The 18060-nt window shown below is 37.2% G+C and overlaps 1 protein-coding gene across 1 annotated transcript; it reads right to left on the bottom strand.

Moving 5' to 3' along the window:
* Positions 1-211: 211 nt before the first annotated feature.
* Positions 212-17715, bottom strand: LOC139141601 (BMP-binding endothelial regulator protein-like). The gene is made up of 5 exons (XM_070711195.1): positions 17685-17715; positions 5077-5373; positions 3086-3342; positions 1342-1637; positions 212-884 (listed from the first exon to the last, which is right to left on the bottom strand). Exons 1-5 carry the CDS (start codon positions 17713-17715, stop codon positions 878-880), a joined length of 888 nt encoding a protein of 295 aa, XP_070567296.1. The 3' UTR covers positions 212-877.
* Between the last annotated feature and the right edge of the window lie 345 nt (positions 17716-18060).

The raw sequence follows: 18060 nt of genomic DNA on the forward strand, positions 1-18060 counted from the left end.
CCCGAGAAAATTCCAAAACTTTATTTAATTAACCCCTCGCGAATGAGAGACGTGCGCGTGAATGTAAATGCAGATAATATGGCTTAATAGAGTGATTTAAAATGTAACAAAGAAATTTGGAATATTATACCGTGGAAAAATTGATAATTAAGTTGCAGCTATTGGGATTTTAAGTTGTAATGAAGAAATCTACACCACATATTCTGAGACGTATTTGATGCTGAATTTTTAATGTGTTGCTCATTAAATTCCATAATTGCGAAAAACAAAGGCATAGTCTTGGTGTCCTGTTAAACCATATTTTATAAATTCTTTAAGCATCTATATGAGCGGTGATTGTACTAAAGGCCGTCGTTGGACGTTGCATATGCATAAAACTTACTGTTCCCGTATAAAACGAGTAGGATATTTTCTACTGCAAAGACATTCACTCGTTTAAAGCTTTGGGCGTTTTATCTAGTTGTCCCAATTTAAATACGTTGTGAGGAAGACCTATCTGATCTGCCCTAAAAAACTGACATCCTCAAAGTTGGTGCCGGAACTTTGAAACTAGACAAAAGAACAACCCGCTATACATAGTCTCTTTTTCTGACAACTTGGTTTGACTAGATATAATTCCTTCGAATTCCCCGACATAATTATTTTCATTTGTATAAAAATGCCCAGCGATCATAAATTTCAGCACTGCGCATGTACTGGAACTCAAGGTCAAAGGTTATAGTTATCATGCTGTTGGCGAGGAACGTAGACTTCTGTTGGATTCAAATTTGAAATGAGATATCGTAATATGAGAGAGAGAGAATTGTTTGAGTATTTGGTCGTTTCTTCTGCACATCCGATTGTACTAGCGATGACGGTTTTCATGTCGACATCATCATTAGCATCTGAAACACAAGTGGAATAAATAAAAAAAAATCGTGAGCTGAAGACAACTGCATGGCAACAGAAATAACGATTTCAACAAATAACATAATAGATATTTTCCCTTTCGAACGCCAAAAAATTGTTTGAAAAGGGCGAGTCTGTGTTTCCCTGTGATAATGCAGATGGTTATCAGTTAATAACTAAGCAAACGCACCAAATCGTGCCACCTTGAATAAATCAATGCCACCTCTCGCCGGTATGATTTGTGCGAATCATATATAGCGCCCTCCCAATAAATGAACTCATCATTTTTTAGTGTTATCATATTTATATTTTTAATATGTGATGCTGGCGTTGCTCTGCCTTCATATGCTCCTGCCAAACCTTAAAAATTCGAGGAAAACAGCGTTCCTTGTAAAATTGATCGTGCGAAAACTATAAGTACAAAGTTTGATAACAATACGAAGAAATAAGCACCCTAGCTCTGAAATTCGCCAACTTTCTCCGAACTCGACAACATCCTTGGTGATATCGCCATCGCGTTTTGTGAAGTCGTTGCGGGCGTCGCCATCGGCGTTGCCGAGGAGACCACACACTTTACCAATGTAGTCGGCGCTGGTGAGCGTGGCGTACAGACTGTGGTCTCGGCCATACCATTCCAGTACCAATTCGGCCTCGCTAAGTTTGAATGTCACATGGTCAGCTTGCCGATACACCTTAATATTGTCATCATCAATTCTGAACTTCGGCGTGTAAACTGCACGACCGTTAACCTGTGACAGAGTTATAGTGAAAGAAGGTTGATATCGACACTGAGATGGAATTCTACATAATAAGGAAGGACAAGGTCACAGCCATCTGGGGGTTCTTCGTTAATGTAGTATGCGCCTCGAAAAGACTTCAGCTTTTGCTCAAACTCTCCATAAAACAGATATTCAATCATTCTATTTCAAAATCAATAAGAAAAATCGGGGGTTACACGCAAAATTTGGTACCACAGAAACAAATTATCCAATATTTGAAATTCAAAATGGCTGCCATCCCTGTGTTATCTCTATGGGGCGAATAAAATTCCCGATTTTCACAAAACCAAGTCAATGGAAGTTTATTAAACTCATAAGCTTCAAAGTGAGCTCCTACAACTAGTAGGTCAAAAGAATATTGTAAAAGTTTGAGAGTCCGAATGTCTGTATCCGAGGCGTACTCTAACAAGTTAAATTTGTTGTTGGTAGTGTCCATCCGCCAGTTTTTGAAAAATACACATTTCTTGACATAATGTTCGAAATCGACAGGCACGATTTTAATCTGGCTCGAATGAAGCTGAATGAAAAGGAATTTCTTTCGAACCACAATTGGGAAAAGACGAGCTTTTGAGTGTTCCAACATAAAAAGCTGAGTCAGGCGGTTGTTGACCGTGCCCCCTTTCTTAGAATGCCTCTAGTCCACAGCAGCAGTCGAGCTGCCAAGATTACCTAGACTTGCCTAGAATCCTACACAACAAGTGCCAGTAAATTGAGGAAAAATAAAATTTTAGATTTTTTAAAAAAACTAAAATGTGACTTCTTCTTCCATTCATTAAAATGAACCCCCACAAGGGGTAGACCAGAAAAGCATCGAAAAATTTGAGAGTTCGAATATCTGTCCCCGAGGCGCATTCTACCTTAAACAATGGACCCAGGCCGTCCTTACAAATTTTGAGAGTACAGAGGAGTCATACGTGCCACCCGCAGCATTCTGTTTCAATTTTTTTACAAATGTAGAGGATTTCTAGATGTGAAACATGCCAATGTGACAACTAAGGGAGCATTCGGGTTTTTTTTAACGCGGAGGGGGTCGGTAGAACTTAAGCGACAAATGTAATGGAAAAAGCGACCCCCTTGAAATGAAATTTCTGAAATTTGACACCCTCAACTTCATGAATTGTAAAATGTGAGCCCCCCCCCCCCCCCTCCGAAAAAAACATTCATCAGATTTGATTCTTTAACCCCTTGCACCCTATGGCCCTGGAGTGAAATTTTGGACCATCAAAAGTGTTTGCCAATATTATAACTAAGTTTCCCCCTTTTGTATTTTTAGAGACAAATGCAAATCCATGTCATCTTCCAGCAATATAATTTAAACAGATGGTGGCGCTAATATCGTGAAGAAGCAGTGTGCAAACGGATGTGCAAACACATATCAAGAAAACGTACTTGCTCTTTGAACTCATAGCTGAACTTACCAGAACGTGGTTGTCTCTGGTCAGACTTATAAGATGATCGTCCATGCGCACATTCACTTGGGTGGTCCTGCTCCTGAGTTCAGGGCCTTCCATTTCCCTCGGTTCGAACTTGCCCGTAACTTCAAATCTCGGGTTCACGTTCCGGCAGTCCTTCACCAGGGTGTGCCAACAGAGACCTTGGTAGCCAAAATGGCGACCATCGAAGGTTGTCAAGTGCGGGTCCCTCTTAGCCGAGGCGGATAAGCAACGTGGTACATCTGTAACATAAAACGTAATCACGTATCAGAGTTTTGCTTCTGTCGTTTATATGGCCCTTTGGCGAAATATGCAGATTTGCTATGGCCAACTCTTTCAATCATCACTCAATCTGTTAATTCATTGAAATTAACATTTTAATGGACTTGAATTTCGGGTCTTCTTGCGAATTTATCTCTTGCAAATGTTAAATAGTTTAAAATTAAAAGACTTCGTCCCCGTCCAGAATCATCGATCAGTCAAAACTTAAGCACCATTGGGGTTTTTTTTTCTGTCAAGTACTCGCAAACGTGCAACTAGCAAAACCTTAAGTTTTTACGTCTAAATGTTTAAATTTTTCTCTCACAAAGGCACTCAAATTTGCTTGTGTTAACAATATACCATTTGGCGACGAGGATCTTCGGGCAAAAAACATCTGAATACCGATACAGCCATTCTTGACCATTTCTAACATTTATACTTGTTATTGTTTAGGTTTAAAAAGTTTTGTTTTGTATTCTTGCAATAATCTAAAGTCAGATACATCCGTACAATGCAAGATTTTTACTAATATTTCAACCTTGTCTCCTACGCGTCAATTTTTTCTCAAACGTCATATTTCGGTCGATATAGACACTGTCACCTGTAAACGTACACACAATGTACCCGCCCACTGTACCCAATAGTTCTCTTCTTGGGATGTACTATTTTATATTGGGGGTGTGATCATGGCAGAGGTACTGAGTTTGAGGAGAAGAATTTGTTTTCGCCTTCCAAGCTTTGAATTATTATCTGGCGTACGCGGACCATCACATTACCTTTCCGGCCAGAGAAATATTTTTATGGGGGCGCTGCACCCAACACAGCGTATTTTGGTCAAAAATCACTTTTTCGCAAATATTCATTCAAATTTAATTCATTTCTTAATCCAAGATTAAAATATTGGTTGGGTTCACCTTTTAGCTTGTCAAGCAGTCGTAAGTTGCGTGATACAGAAGTATTAAATTAGGCAAATGTATGCAAATTACCCGATTTCCTGGCTTCTTTATCCTCCCAATTTCAAAATTTCCAAAGAATTTAACTCCACTCTGGCCGGGTCAAATTTTCTGAAATTTTCACATTATGTTCTTTAAATGCCATATTACAAAATGAATATTTTGTTTAGCAATATACATCTTACATTGTGATTAGGATGCATTTTAATTATGCTAATCATGATTTTAATCACTTTTTGAGTGTCAGTCTTTTCAATCCTTGCCATTTTAGAATGAGGAAAGATAGTGTAAAATAAATAGTCATTTTTTCTACATTTACTCCTCTTTCAAGTGGAATATTACATTTCAAAAAATAGCGTCCAGTTTTTTACTTTAATTAATTTTTATCATTAACACCAAAATTGTTTTTTGTTTTTTGTTTTTGCCCCAAATATACACCCGCTTCATCCTTCGAGTAACTACTTTTACCATAATAAACTGTAGAGTCTCGCCTTTTTCCTTGTCATCTTTGATGAGAAATATTGCTTTGAAAAAAACTGTGTCGGCAACATGCAGCTCCGCCTTAACAAAGCAGCCTGGGTGAAAACTTCACTTATTCAGCTCTTCAGACCCCCCCCCCCCCCCCCCCCCCTCCGTTTCGACACACGACTCTCAACTTTTACAGGTGCGCCTCTGGGCTGTCAATGTGTACAAAATCAGAGTTTTTTCGCATGGAGAAAATGAACTATTGTGATGGCTGTGATGATTATTAATCCTACTCACCGAACGTTTTGTTTATAACCTGGATCGGGACTTTGTCATTGTTGACCACGTACGTTAAGAGTACGAAAGTGGTATTGACAATGAGTACAGGGTCGGGCGTAAACAATGTACCGATGGTCGTTATCCCGGGGTCGAGGCTTCCGGTACCGTTGTGAGCCCCAACAGGGTCCTCACCGATCTGCACGATCGAATAGTTCAACAACAGGGTTCTTGGGTCGGTCACGTTCACCCGAAGAAACTCTACCAGTACACTGCAGTTCTTCTGGTGTGTGATGTTCAAGTCCACATGCAGCGCGTCTGTGTAAAACAGAAAAGAAAACCTAGTGAAGAAGGTTTAAAAATCACACATCGCGCCAACGACGAGAACAGCCATGCTTAGGCTAGACCCTATTCTCCGAAATTTCAAGGTCACATGGTCAATCCCGGTCGATACTATAGGTGCATGGACTCGCTGACAAACCAAACTTCAATTGTGTTTAATTTCATCCCTTTCAGACAGCATGTAAATTGTTTAACATTTTAAAGCATTTGTAAGGTGCTTTGATAGTAAGTCCATTTGATGTGTCCAATAGACTGACTCGTTCTGCGCAGCTGTCCGTTTATAGCTTATATCATACGTGAGGATGAGGTAAAGTTTCAAATTTGATGGGTTATGTACTTTCAGTTTTTAGTGGTGTGTGTGTGTGTGTGTGTGTGTGTGTGTGTGAGAGAGAGAGAGAGAGAGAGAGAGAGAGGGTTAGAGAGAGAGAGCAACCAAAGGAGACCACACAAGAATGATATACAACTATTGTCAGTAATAGAGCGCGAAGCCACTGCAGTGAACTGCAATAAAACTGCTCACACTAATTAGTTTCAGCTGTAGCCAGCTGGCAAAGTCGACAACATTGTATGTCCCATGCAGACAGTTTAGTCCAGTCAATTTAGGGTTTAACCTAGGACTAATTGCAACAGAAATTATTTCTTCACCATGACCTTTGGAAAGGTCTCACTAATGACATACTAAAAGTATAGGAAAATCTAAGGGGTGCAAATTGGTTAAATTTGCATATATTCAAATTAGCTATATATTGCCTGTAAAATGACTGCTATACTCACATTTTGGGCATGTAAACTGAATTCAAGTGACTTTTTTCATTGCAACACAATTTAGTAAGGTTCAACAAATTATTTTCTAAATGTCTCTAACAATAAATATCATGCAAATTACCTAATTTGCATATATTCGCAGTTTTTCCATTAAATTTTCCATTAAAATTAATGTTTAGGCTCATATATAAACTAATTTTTTCTCTATGAAATTGTTAAGGTTTTGCAAGAATTATTTATTCCATACCAAAAAAATATGAGATTGACCTTATTTGCATGCTAATTATTTTAATACAAAATGCCTAATTTGCATAATTGAATACAATATGACTACAATAGCTTCCATTGACATTTTCTGGTCTTTCTAAAATGCAATGAATAAAGAAGAGTTTCAGAGCATTACTGTTTAAATAAAGGTAATCAGAATATTTTCTTTGGATATTCTTTTCTTTTAGGACGTTAAGGTTATTCATGAAAAATCATTGGACGTGTTCAATTTTTTTGACATCCATTGTCAATAGTTCAGTCATTTTCTCCTACAACATGTTCGATTGCAGTAAAATTTTTGATGGAATTTGTCATGCTTTTGGTCACTATTTTCAATGACGATGGAAATATTCAGTTACTAATAAATGGTTCGCCACACTTAAAAGTTGTGCCTGTGAATCATCTTTCTCATTATTGAATATTGATTAGTATAAATACGAACATCATTTGAATCACCATGATGGTGATGGTGATGACAATTGTTATGATGGTCATTATCATATCATAAATTTCTTCCTTTGTCTCCCTGTTCACATCTTCCTGTAGGTTTATTCCTTTGTTTACAGCCTGAATCCTTTCGTTGACAACAGAAAGTCTAGATTTTGTTTTCTTCCGGGGTTATTGAGGCTACTGCAGTTCATTGTAGCACCCATAAATGGGGGAAGGGCAACTCAATGAAAAGATGTGAAGCCAGGGATGATATAATTGTACAGTGTATCATATCAGATCTTAGATGTGCAAGTATCACTCATGGGGCTGTTTATGTAATGCACTTTCCATTTGCAGATTATTAGACTTTTGTATCATTACCAATAAGATCGATCATTGAAGGAATTGACAGTCTGGCCAATCTGAGGTGAGACTTCCAAAAGTTTGAAAATACAGGATGACCAATTATATGATAATTTGATGTAAAAAATTTGATATTTTAATTGATAAACTCGTTAACGGCAGCTTCTGTGATGCAAATCCCTTCCATTTTGGTTTTCTTGTTTCACGGTTATAAAAATTACAATAAGCAGCTAGACCATGTAAAATTATGAAAGGTATCTAGATTTGCTTTTACAAGACTGATTTAGATTATCATGTTTCAGTTAACAGATTTTTTTTTAGTTTTTCCTTAAATGCTTTGGCTGTATACTGTAAGATCAGATGGGAAATCTCGCTCTTTAGTCCATTATATGACTTTATACTAATTTTCAATTGTCGTCTTCAAGAAATTTAAAAATTTTGAGAAATGCAGTGTCTTTTGATTATCGTAATGTCTTTCAGCTGTTTAAGGAACAGCTTTGCTCATTACATATTTCATAATTGGCAGTATACTATAATAATTGTACCTCTATATCATCATGATCATTATAATTGTATTTCTATATCATTATTATCCTAAATTTCTGTACGTGGCATTAACAGGCAAGTTGCACACAGTCAAACTAATATCTGATTTACCAGTGACCACATAACCTGGTCTTTAATTACATTTTCCCAACATTTAAAGTAATACCGGTAAGGGTGAACATAGAAGAAACCATTAGAGCTGAAACACAAATTTTCTTCAGCCCCCCATAGTACAAAGCTTTTGACATTTGGACTAGCATTTTGGTATGTATTAAGATAATCAAAATCCGCCAGAAAGTTCCACATATCATTGAAACGAACTATACGAATCAATCATCGTTTAGTTTCACAGGGCTTTTCATTCTGTATGCCCTATTAGTATATAATCATTACAATGAGTTAAAATACACAGAAAATAGATAATTATGTCAATTTTTTGTAATGAGCAAAATGTTCATTCAAGTTGTAAAATGATCATCTTTCGACAGGAAGTACTTAAAGTAATTATAACTTAAATAAGTAGTGTCTCTTAATGTAACTTCTTATTTTACTGATAATATAATTAATTAAAATAAGTTGACGTCAATTTGAAAAATTAGAGAAAATTATTTTAATCATCATATAGAATTTATGCACACGAGGAATCGTTCAAAACTAGGTAAAAAATATTTAGCAATTTTAGTAAAAAATTCCAATCTCTCTTTACGATATTGTATAACATTTCAAGTTTCAAGTATTACATGTAGAAGAATGTAGGCATTTCCTATAAAATATTTTACAATTAGCCCTGTTGCACAATGTAGATTGTATTAAATTTTGAATATACCTTTCCTTGGACTTTTTAATGTTCCAATTAGAAAAAGGAAATGACATGGTTGATTTAATAGGCTAATGCAAATAAGAACTTTTTTTATTGCTGTAAGATACATTTGAAAACATTGCCTAAACTAAAAACACATAAATGATCTTACATAGCCTCTTAAATCACTTTCGTAAATATATTATCAACAACAGATTTGTATAGCATCTATGACCCATTTACCATTTGGGTAAATTAGCTGTCTTATGCACAACTTCATTAAACTTGGGATATGTAATTTCCATGACCCTATAAAATTTACAATAAAGAAATAGTTTTAATGATCTTGCTTGTTTTTTAACATTATATATAGTCATTTATAGGTCAAAGAAAGGGAAACGTAAAGTGGTAGAAGGGGCACATTGCAGTTATGTAATATGAGGAATCTTAAATGATATGATTCATTGCCTACACACAAAAAATACATTAAGTCATCCAATTGCTTGAATAAAATGTCATTTTGCTCAATATATTTTTAAGAAATCTATTAATAGCAACGATTTTGTTCTCATGACTGAGTGTAACATTTATTCAGATAATGCACTCTCTCACCTCTTTCTCTTAGAATTTACTAGTCATTTTGTTTGTCGTTCTGGGACACTCCTGAAATACACAGTGAAAACATACGGTTTACTACTTTTTGTGTAGATTAAATTTAATTTTTTAAGTGAAATCCAGTGAAAAGTGAAACACAGTTGCAGCCATACTTGATTTATGCAAATTAGGAATATTTCTTGGGCGATAAAATATATTCAAAAATATTGCGTGGACAAAAAATAAGATAAATGCATACATTACTCGAACATAATGTCGCGTTTTTTTTCAATTCAATATGCATATTTCTTTTATCAGTGAATGTATTGCACCCATTATCCGTTTATATCTATACAAATTAGGTAATGTTATACCTCTTAGATTGTATTGGACTTTTAGTATGTCATTCTAGGACCTCTCTAAAATACACAGAGAAAAAATAATTCTATTGCTGTCAGAAGTAGCTTAAAATAGTTATTAATTAGGGATATGCAAAGAAAAGCTAAGTGTTGTGGCGGCCATATTGGATTTTTGCAAATGAGGAATGTATTTCTATGGCGACAAAATATTTGCATCAACATTGCCTAAACCAAAAACAAGGCAAATAAGCCAAAAACCTGCATAAATCATGTTTAGCCAATATTTAAGTAAAAAAATTCTTTCAGCACCAAGTTGTAACCATAATCTTTTTACATTTATGCAAATTAGTCATTGTTTACATTTCTAGATTTTACTAGGCTTTTAGTATACCTTTGTAGGACCTCTTTGAAATACATAGTGAATAAATTATTCTATAGCTGTCAGAAGTAGCTTAAAAATAGTTATTAATTAGAGAAAAACAAAGAAAAGTGAAGTGTTGTGGCGGCCATATTGGATTTATGCAAATGAGGAATATTTCTATGGCGACGAAATATTTATATCAACATTGCCTAGACCAAAAACGAGGCAAATAAGCCAAAAACCTGCATAACATATCATGTTTAGCCAATTATTTTTAGCAGAAATATTCTATCAGCACCAAGTTTGTAACCATAATCTTTTTACATCTATTCAAATTAGGCACTGTTTACAATTCTAGATTGTACTAGGCTCTCAGTATGTTATTCTAGGACTTCTCTACAATACAAATTGAAAACATTTTTCTATTGCTATCAGTAGTAGCTTAAAATAGTTATTAATTAGAGAAAAACAAAGAAAAGTGAAGTGTTGTGGCGGCCATATTGGATTTATGCAAATGAGGAATATTTCTATGGCGACAAAATATTTCCATCAACATTGCCTAGACCGAAAACGAGGCAAATAAGCCAAAAAACCTGTATCAAAACCATGTTTAGCCACATATTTTAAGTAAAAACCATCTATCAGCGACAATTTTATACCCATGAGCCCCCTTTACATTTATGCAAATTAGGCACTGTTGCACCCCTTAGATTTTATTATACTTTTAGTATGTTATTTCTAGGACCTTTCCAAAATGCATGGTGAAGAAATAATTTCTGTTGCAATTAGTCCTAGGTTGACCCTTTTTGGCTTAGATTGACTGGTCTAGTTTGTCTGGGGAAGTTGAAATAAAAAGATTTGTACATGGACCAGTGCATGGTAATGTTACATTGTATCTTAATCTTGAACATAGGGTGCCAATCGTAAACTCTCATTTACAACTCGAGCCTCAGACAGAGCTAGTTTTGCCTTTATACAAGCAGACTTTTTGGTCTTTATCAAGTAGCCTTGTTCAACACCAAAGTGGCCACGGCTACAGCTGAAACTAATTAGTGTAAGCAGTTTTATTGCTGTTCACTGCAGTGGCTTCGCGCTCTATTACTGAAAATGGTTGTAAAGATTCATAGCTTGATGGTTTATAAGCTTTGTTATGGCAGGGCAAAAAAGACATGGAGACAGAAAAATTTCGAAAGGCGGAGACACAGGACCAAAGATGTGCACAAGCTGAGATGAGGAGGACCTAACACAGTCTTTTGGTGGACTTCATGTTTTAGTCCCTGAATGTATCGAACATATTCTTGACGTTTTAAATAGACGGTTACCCTGCACACGCATTTTTTCTCCTCGTTCCCCCTCCTGAAATTTGTTGAAACGTTGGTCTTTATTCTGCAGGTGGCCACTGGGTGCAGCAGCTCCATGCACGCACTGACCCTTGGACAAAATGTAACGATTTTGCATGTCTCCGATTTTTACGACTCTAAGTACATCGTCACATTGTGGGCGGAAAATTAAGAATCGCAAAAGCTGGATATTTAGAGCGTCTGTTATCTGCTCTTATGAGCGAAAATACAAAGTAAAACACCTAGAGACACGCCCACAGACATTTATGTTGATTGTGAAATTAAACAAAAAGAGGAGACAGATGTTCAATTGAAAATATCTGACTGAGTATGTTTGAGTTGTGCTCTCTTAATTTATTTACCATCGACATCTGTGGACCATCAAAAAGCAGTTCGGCTGTTCTTTAAACACATAGCCGGAACAAAGAGAAGCAATAAAATACAATTTCAAGCTATCTGTCATTGGACAATGAAGATTCAGCGATAATGACAGATGGTTGATTTCCTATATGGAGGTTTGATGGTGCGATGATGGAGAAACATAGGCTCGGTTACCCAGGCTTCTTAGCGGAGCTCTCGTGTGGATGAGAGCACCGTAGAGCAGTCTGGGTAACCGAGACTGGGAAAACTTGGCATTTGTATTTATCATATTATACTAAATATCCAGGGAGGGAGGGAGGGGGGCGGAGGGAGAGAGACAGGCAGGCAGGCAGACAGACAGAGACGGACAGACGGATAAACAGACATAGCCTGGGGAAGAAAGGGAAGAGATAATAATGGCAGACAGACCGAGGCAGAACAGTCATGTAGAGAACTCGACAGCAGGCAGAGAAACCAAAGCGAGGGAGACAACATTTTTTGTCACACTTTTACTATTTCGTCAAGGAGACAGTTTGTGAATAAATGGCAGAAGAAAGAAAGAGGAGTTTACAACTTACTCCTGCCATGTCGACTTACTTAATGTATAATATATATATATATATATTATATATATATATATATATATATATATATATATATATATATATATATATATATATATATATATATATTATATATATTACGGTTAAAAGTTAGTTAACTTCTTGTTAATTCCTTACCTGTATCGCGTCGATTACGATCTAAGAGACCGCTCAGGAGAACCTAAATGTAAAACAGAATGGCAAAATTTATCAAGAATGTTATTTAAGCAACCATAGTAGGACCATAGTAGATGAAAGTAAACTTTGCCCGACATAATATACGAGGCGAAGGTATGGTGTGCAGAGGTTTGCTCGACTCAATTGTGGGCCGGTGGGGCACATTGTTGCTGTTATTGTATAGTTTTGACAATGCCAGTGAATTTGATGAAATAGAAAAACATCTTGGGTCACAATGTTGGACTACCGAATACTTTATCGGTAATTATCTGGGCGATGACGAAACAAAATTCACTGGTATTGATAAAACAATAACACAACACCTTCTCAAGAGAGCAGGTATTTGTTTTATGTTCAGTACATGTTAATGAATAATAGTCCGGACTTGAACCACAGGGAATTTAGTAATCTTGTTGTTGTTGTTGTTGTTGTTGTTGTTGTTGTTGTTGTTGTTGTTGTTGATGGTGATGATGATGATGATGATGATGATGACGATAATAAAAAATATTAAAAAACAATGTGTCATTCCTTGCTGTTGTTTGTCGATGTTGTAGATAATTGTAAAAGAAAACTGTAATCGTGACCAAAAAACGACGTAGGTCGCCCAACGTCACTCCCGTCCTATTATACAACCAAGGGTGGAATCGAGATGCCCCTGATCAAGGCTCATCAGCCACCTTCAAGGACCAGAAAAAACACCCCATTCACGAGCGATCGATTGAAATGTGCTATCATAGGCACTGAAATTTATCGAACTGACCTAATTTGGGCTTCACTTGAACTACCGACCTGCAAACGAGTGGAAAAATGGCGATTCCAAGTCGTACCCGGTCAAAATCGATCACATTTGAACTTCCCGGTCGATGTGATTTTTGCTAGTGCTTGAATTCAAACGTTAACAGTAGCTAGTACACCGTAATAAGATACGCACCATGTTAACCAGCTATGGTAGAGAGTTATTTTAGGTGCTGTTGTCAGTTCAAAATTTAAAAGTATTGAAAAAAATCGTTAATAGCAAAGGTCATGTGGTATTTTTCAGCCTTGCTTTACCTTCCATCTACGTATGAATAAAATTGGTGAGTAGAGGTTTCTGGCTGGCAGATGAATGCACAATATGCACGAAGAACAAAAAGGTGATTAGTAACTTGAATAATGAACACAAGTATCTATGTCCATGCTAACTGCATAGACGAAAATATCAATTTTACATCTAGTATAGCTGTTTCTCCGTCTGGTAAGATATTTGAGTTAACAGGGCTTGTATTTCTTCGACAGATTTATTTAAGTTTTTTTCTTTTCAAAACGTTTTGCATAATCATAGTCTTGATACAAAACTACCTATCCATGCGATACGGAATGTCATCATTGGATATCATCCCACGAATGAGGCCGAGTCCACAAAAGAGCAAACTGGTCTCTCTCTCTCTCTCTCTCTCTCTCTCTCTCTCTCTCTCTCTCTCTCTCTCTCTCTCTCCTCTCTCTCTCTCTCTCTCTCTCTCTCTCTCTCTCTCTCTCTCTCTCTCTCTCTCTCTCTCTTCCTACCTCCTGCGGATATTCAGAATATTGTGATAAATACAAATGCCCAGTTTTCCCAAGTCTTGGTTACCCAGACTGCTCTACGGTGTTCTCATCCAGATGAGAGCCCCGGAAAGAAGTCTGGGTAACCGACACTATTTTTTCCCATTATCGCACCATCCATCCTCCATATAGGGTTTGAATCATCTGTCATTATCGCTCTATTTTCATTGTCCACGAACAAATAGCTTGAAATTGTATTTTATTGCTTCTCTTTGTTCCGGCTATGGTTTTTAAAAAACAGTCAAACTGCTATTTTAATGGTCCACAGATGTCGATGGTAAACAAATTACATGTAAGAAAGCATTACGGAAGCATACTCTGTCAGATGTTTTCGAATAATTGACCATACGTCTCCCCTCTGTTTTTCATTTCGCAATCAACATAAATGTCTCTGTTCGTGTCTCTACTCTAGTTGTTTTACTTGTATTTTCGCTCATATTACATAGCAGACAACAGTCGCTCTAAACATCCAGCGGCTCCTAATTTTCATCCCACAATGTGACGATGAAGTCGTGATATCAGAGACACGCAAACTCATTGCACTTTGTCGAAGGGTCATTGTGCGATCTGGTGTGGAAACGACGTATAGTCGCTGGACCCAGCGGCCACATGCAGAATAAAGACCAACGTTTCAACAAATTTCAGAAGGGGGACGAGAAAAAAAATGCATGTGCAGGGTAACCGTCTATTGAAAATGTCAGGAATATGTTTGATGCATTTAGGGATCTAAAACGTGAAGTCCACCAAAAGACTGTTAGGTCCTCCTCATCTCAGCTTGTGCACATCTTTGGTCCTATGTCTCCGCCTTCCGCTATTTTCTCTGTCTCCGTGTCTTTTTGCTCTGCCATTGCAAAGCTTATAAACCATCAAACTATTAATCTTTATATCATTCTCGTGTGGTCCCATTGGTAACCATTGCGCTCTCTTTCCCTAAGGGGGCTCCAGATTAGAGGTGAGCATTCTTATCGTTGCTTCCGAACTCATTCATGTGACATGGATCACCCGATTCTTTTGGGTGGAGGAGAAGAAAGAGAGTGGAGCGCGTTGTTGGTGGATGGAACATCACTTGGTAAAAAGGTCCACTCACAAGGCTTGGGTTTTAATACGTCGCTGCGGCCAGATACAGGGAAAAACACTTTTCAGTACGACAAAGGACGTCGAATAGAAGTGTCATGGGTGTAAGAGTTATTATGAAGAACTACTACGGAGTGGGATAGATAAACTGGATATATTGTCATTGCTAAAACGTCTGGCTAGCTTGGTTGTGGAAGTTTTCGCTTTCGCTTGGGTGTCCTAAAAATTCGTGTTGCCACTATTTCCTAGTGGGCACAGGCCATACTTTGCATTGGATTTAGAGCTGTTTTTATTAACATTCCGTCGTAAGTATGAGCTTATGCTTCAGTTTATTTACAAAATTATATTGAAAACATCTGCTTCAGATATATATACACTCCTAGAGTGGATCATTTTTTTATTGGTAATGTAAACAAATTAATGATTTGATCGGATTTGAAAACCACAACGGTATATATAACAGTTGTGTGGGCAAACTGCGCAGACTCCATTTGAGCTTTAAGGTAGTATGCGTTTTGGCAGTGAAACACTTTAAACTTTCGCTCAAACTATCCTCAAATGAAACTTTCAACGATTCTCTGAAAAAATCACAAATAAAAATCAGGGGTTGCCGTGCAAAGTTTTGTTTAGAAAAAACTTATTATTACTCCAATAACTTAAAATGCCACAAGGAGTGGATTATAAAAACCAATATTTTTATGTTAATTGAATACAGGAGAGGAAAAATAAAAGATTCAGTTGTAGTTTTGTTTCATCAGTAGAGTAAAATTTAAGGCATCGTCAACGGCTGATCGCATTACGATGTACACGATGTAATCACGTGAGCACACGGACTACCTTAATGAGCCACCAACTTTATACGTGTTCGCAATGCGCGACATATCGCAAAATCGCATGGTGAAAACAAGTCCCGTAGAAAAGCTTAAAATACAAAAGAGATTAGAAAACCGATTCACCCTGAGGCTCTGGTTTGTCTTGGGACATGAGGCAGCGTACGCCGGGAGACATATCGGTGGGCTGAGGAAAAAATCGTGAAGGTTCAAGGTCAAAGGCAAAATGCGCCTCGGGAATAGATTTTCAGACGCGGAGATAATTACAACACTATGGTGCTGCTAATTCGAACTCATTTTGAAACCCATTGAACAAGTAGACTTTCCTATCGTCTTGTTTCTGCGAGAAATCAATCCCCAATAACGGTGTTTTCAATTGGGTTCGAACTCACAACATACGGCATTCAGTCACCAAGCGGAGAAGCAACAGACAGAACCGCTCGGCCAAATAAATGTAGTTAACAAAGGGTAGAGCGGCAATTTTAATGTTGAAACTGAATCGGCAAATTTTAATGTGAGCAATTTGCTTCTCTTGTCTGAAACTGTGTGTGATTATCCCCGATTTATATCCTTGATTATGAAGGAGAAGAGTTTTGGAGTCTCCTCAAGGAAATTCGAAAGTTTTAGGAAAAGTTTAAAACTTTATGTTTCGAGGCACGTCTTATCAAAAGGTCCCTTGGTTCACCGTCCCTCCACCAAGGGATGGTGCTTGGTTTTATTTTTCCATTGAAATATCTTTCCACACCATACCAATATGAATTCCATTTAATAGATTTGTCCCATTGCAGTGAAAATTGACTATAAACCTTACAGGTATTAACAGCGATTTGTATCTCGGAATCTACCCACGTATCAGTTTATGGGCCATCTTTAATTTAAAAAAGTAATTTTCATAACAATGGTGCGATAGAAAAAGCTTGGCCCAGTCATAATTGTATGTACGAAGGTGTACGGTAATCAGACACACATGAAAATTAGATAACACAGAAACCGAACTAGTGTTATTACAGAAAGATACCGTGCTGTATTTTGAATGCTATTTTTTTATTTTTTGATGATATTATTCTGATTTCTGTATGTAACCCATACTTTCATCGCGTACTGATCGTCGCCATCATGATGACTGGGCAAGTTGCACCGCAATTTGGCGATTATCGCCTGGAGTAATAAACCTATACGCGTTGCTGTTCCCGACGTTTTCCGAACATGACGTGGACAGTGTAATCCCATGTCAACGCCTCGAGAGTTCTTTCCTACAAACATTTGGTTCCCGCAAAGTTTTCCTTCCCTCGAATGGAGTATTTTCATGAAGGAAAATAACTTCACATCGGAACAGCGGTTTCGCAAATATATGAAAGCAGAAAGTACTTCTAACAATTTTGTCTCCTGTGTTTGTGCGTCGAGGCAGTAAGTGCATGCAACGTTCGCATTTACGCCAGTCGAAATTCTCACCAAGAAGTACTAGTCAACGTGCAGGTTTTCGAACCAGAGAAACAAATTACCCTACATTGTTGCCACCACTTTGTGAGCTCTATTGGAAAAAATAATATTTTACACTTCAACCAGAGAAACAAATTACCCAACATTTACCAATATTTGAAATTCGAAATGGTTGCCACCACTTTGTGAGCTATATTGGAAAACATTAAATTTTGCACTACAACAAAACTTAAGTGATGAAAATTTTACATTCTCCAAGAGCTTTTAAGTGAGCCTAGAGATGTAGATAAAAGAGATATTGCAAAATTTTGTGGAGAGTCTTTCTGTCACACAGCGCATCCTAATTTACAAACTTTTACAGTAGTGCGGCATGTTGTGACTCTTTAACAAAGTTTAAACTTACTTGCTTTTGGTACATTGCCACTACGGAGCATTGTAGCAACATAAAGAAGACCACAGATGGAATCCGCCACTTTGCCATGGTGAACGAAGTTTACAGTACAGCCAAAGGGGCAGCCAAAAGAGAGAACCGTGGTTAATTCTAGATTCATCTGCTGTTCTATCTCCTATCGGCCGCATTAAATAAAAGCTACCATGTACATTAATTTTTTGTTGACTCAGACTTAATAGTCACTAATTAAATGAATTGAAGGCTGAATTGAGAGCACAGTCGCCAGTTGCCGCTAGCTGATTGGATCCCACAATACTGTTTTATCTCCTACGGGCCACATTAAATAAAAGCCACTATGTACCTTCAATTCTTTTTCGTTTACTTAAAG

Source organism: Ptychodera flava, chromosome 10 (genome assembly GCF_041260155.1).
Source record: "Ptychodera flava strain L36383 chromosome 10, AS_Pfla_20210202, whole genome shotgun sequence".
Lineage (NCBI taxonomy): Eukaryota > Metazoa > Hemichordata > Enteropneusta > Ptychoderidae > Ptychodera > Ptychodera flava.

Bases quoted from the DNA above. Each gene is read 5' to 3' on its own strand.
- LOC139141601 (XM_070711195.1), bottom strand. From the start codon at position 17,715: ATGCTCCGTAGTGGCAATGTACCAAAAGCAA. The intron at 5,374-17,684 runs GTAAGTTTAAAC...TGTTTTACACAG, and splicing joins TGGCAATGTACCAAAAGCAA to ACGCGCTGCATGTGGACTTG. The intron at 1,638-3,085 runs GTAAGTTCAGCT...ACTCTGTCACAG, and splicing joins CCAGAGACAACCACGTTCTG to GTTAACGGTCGTGCAGTTTA.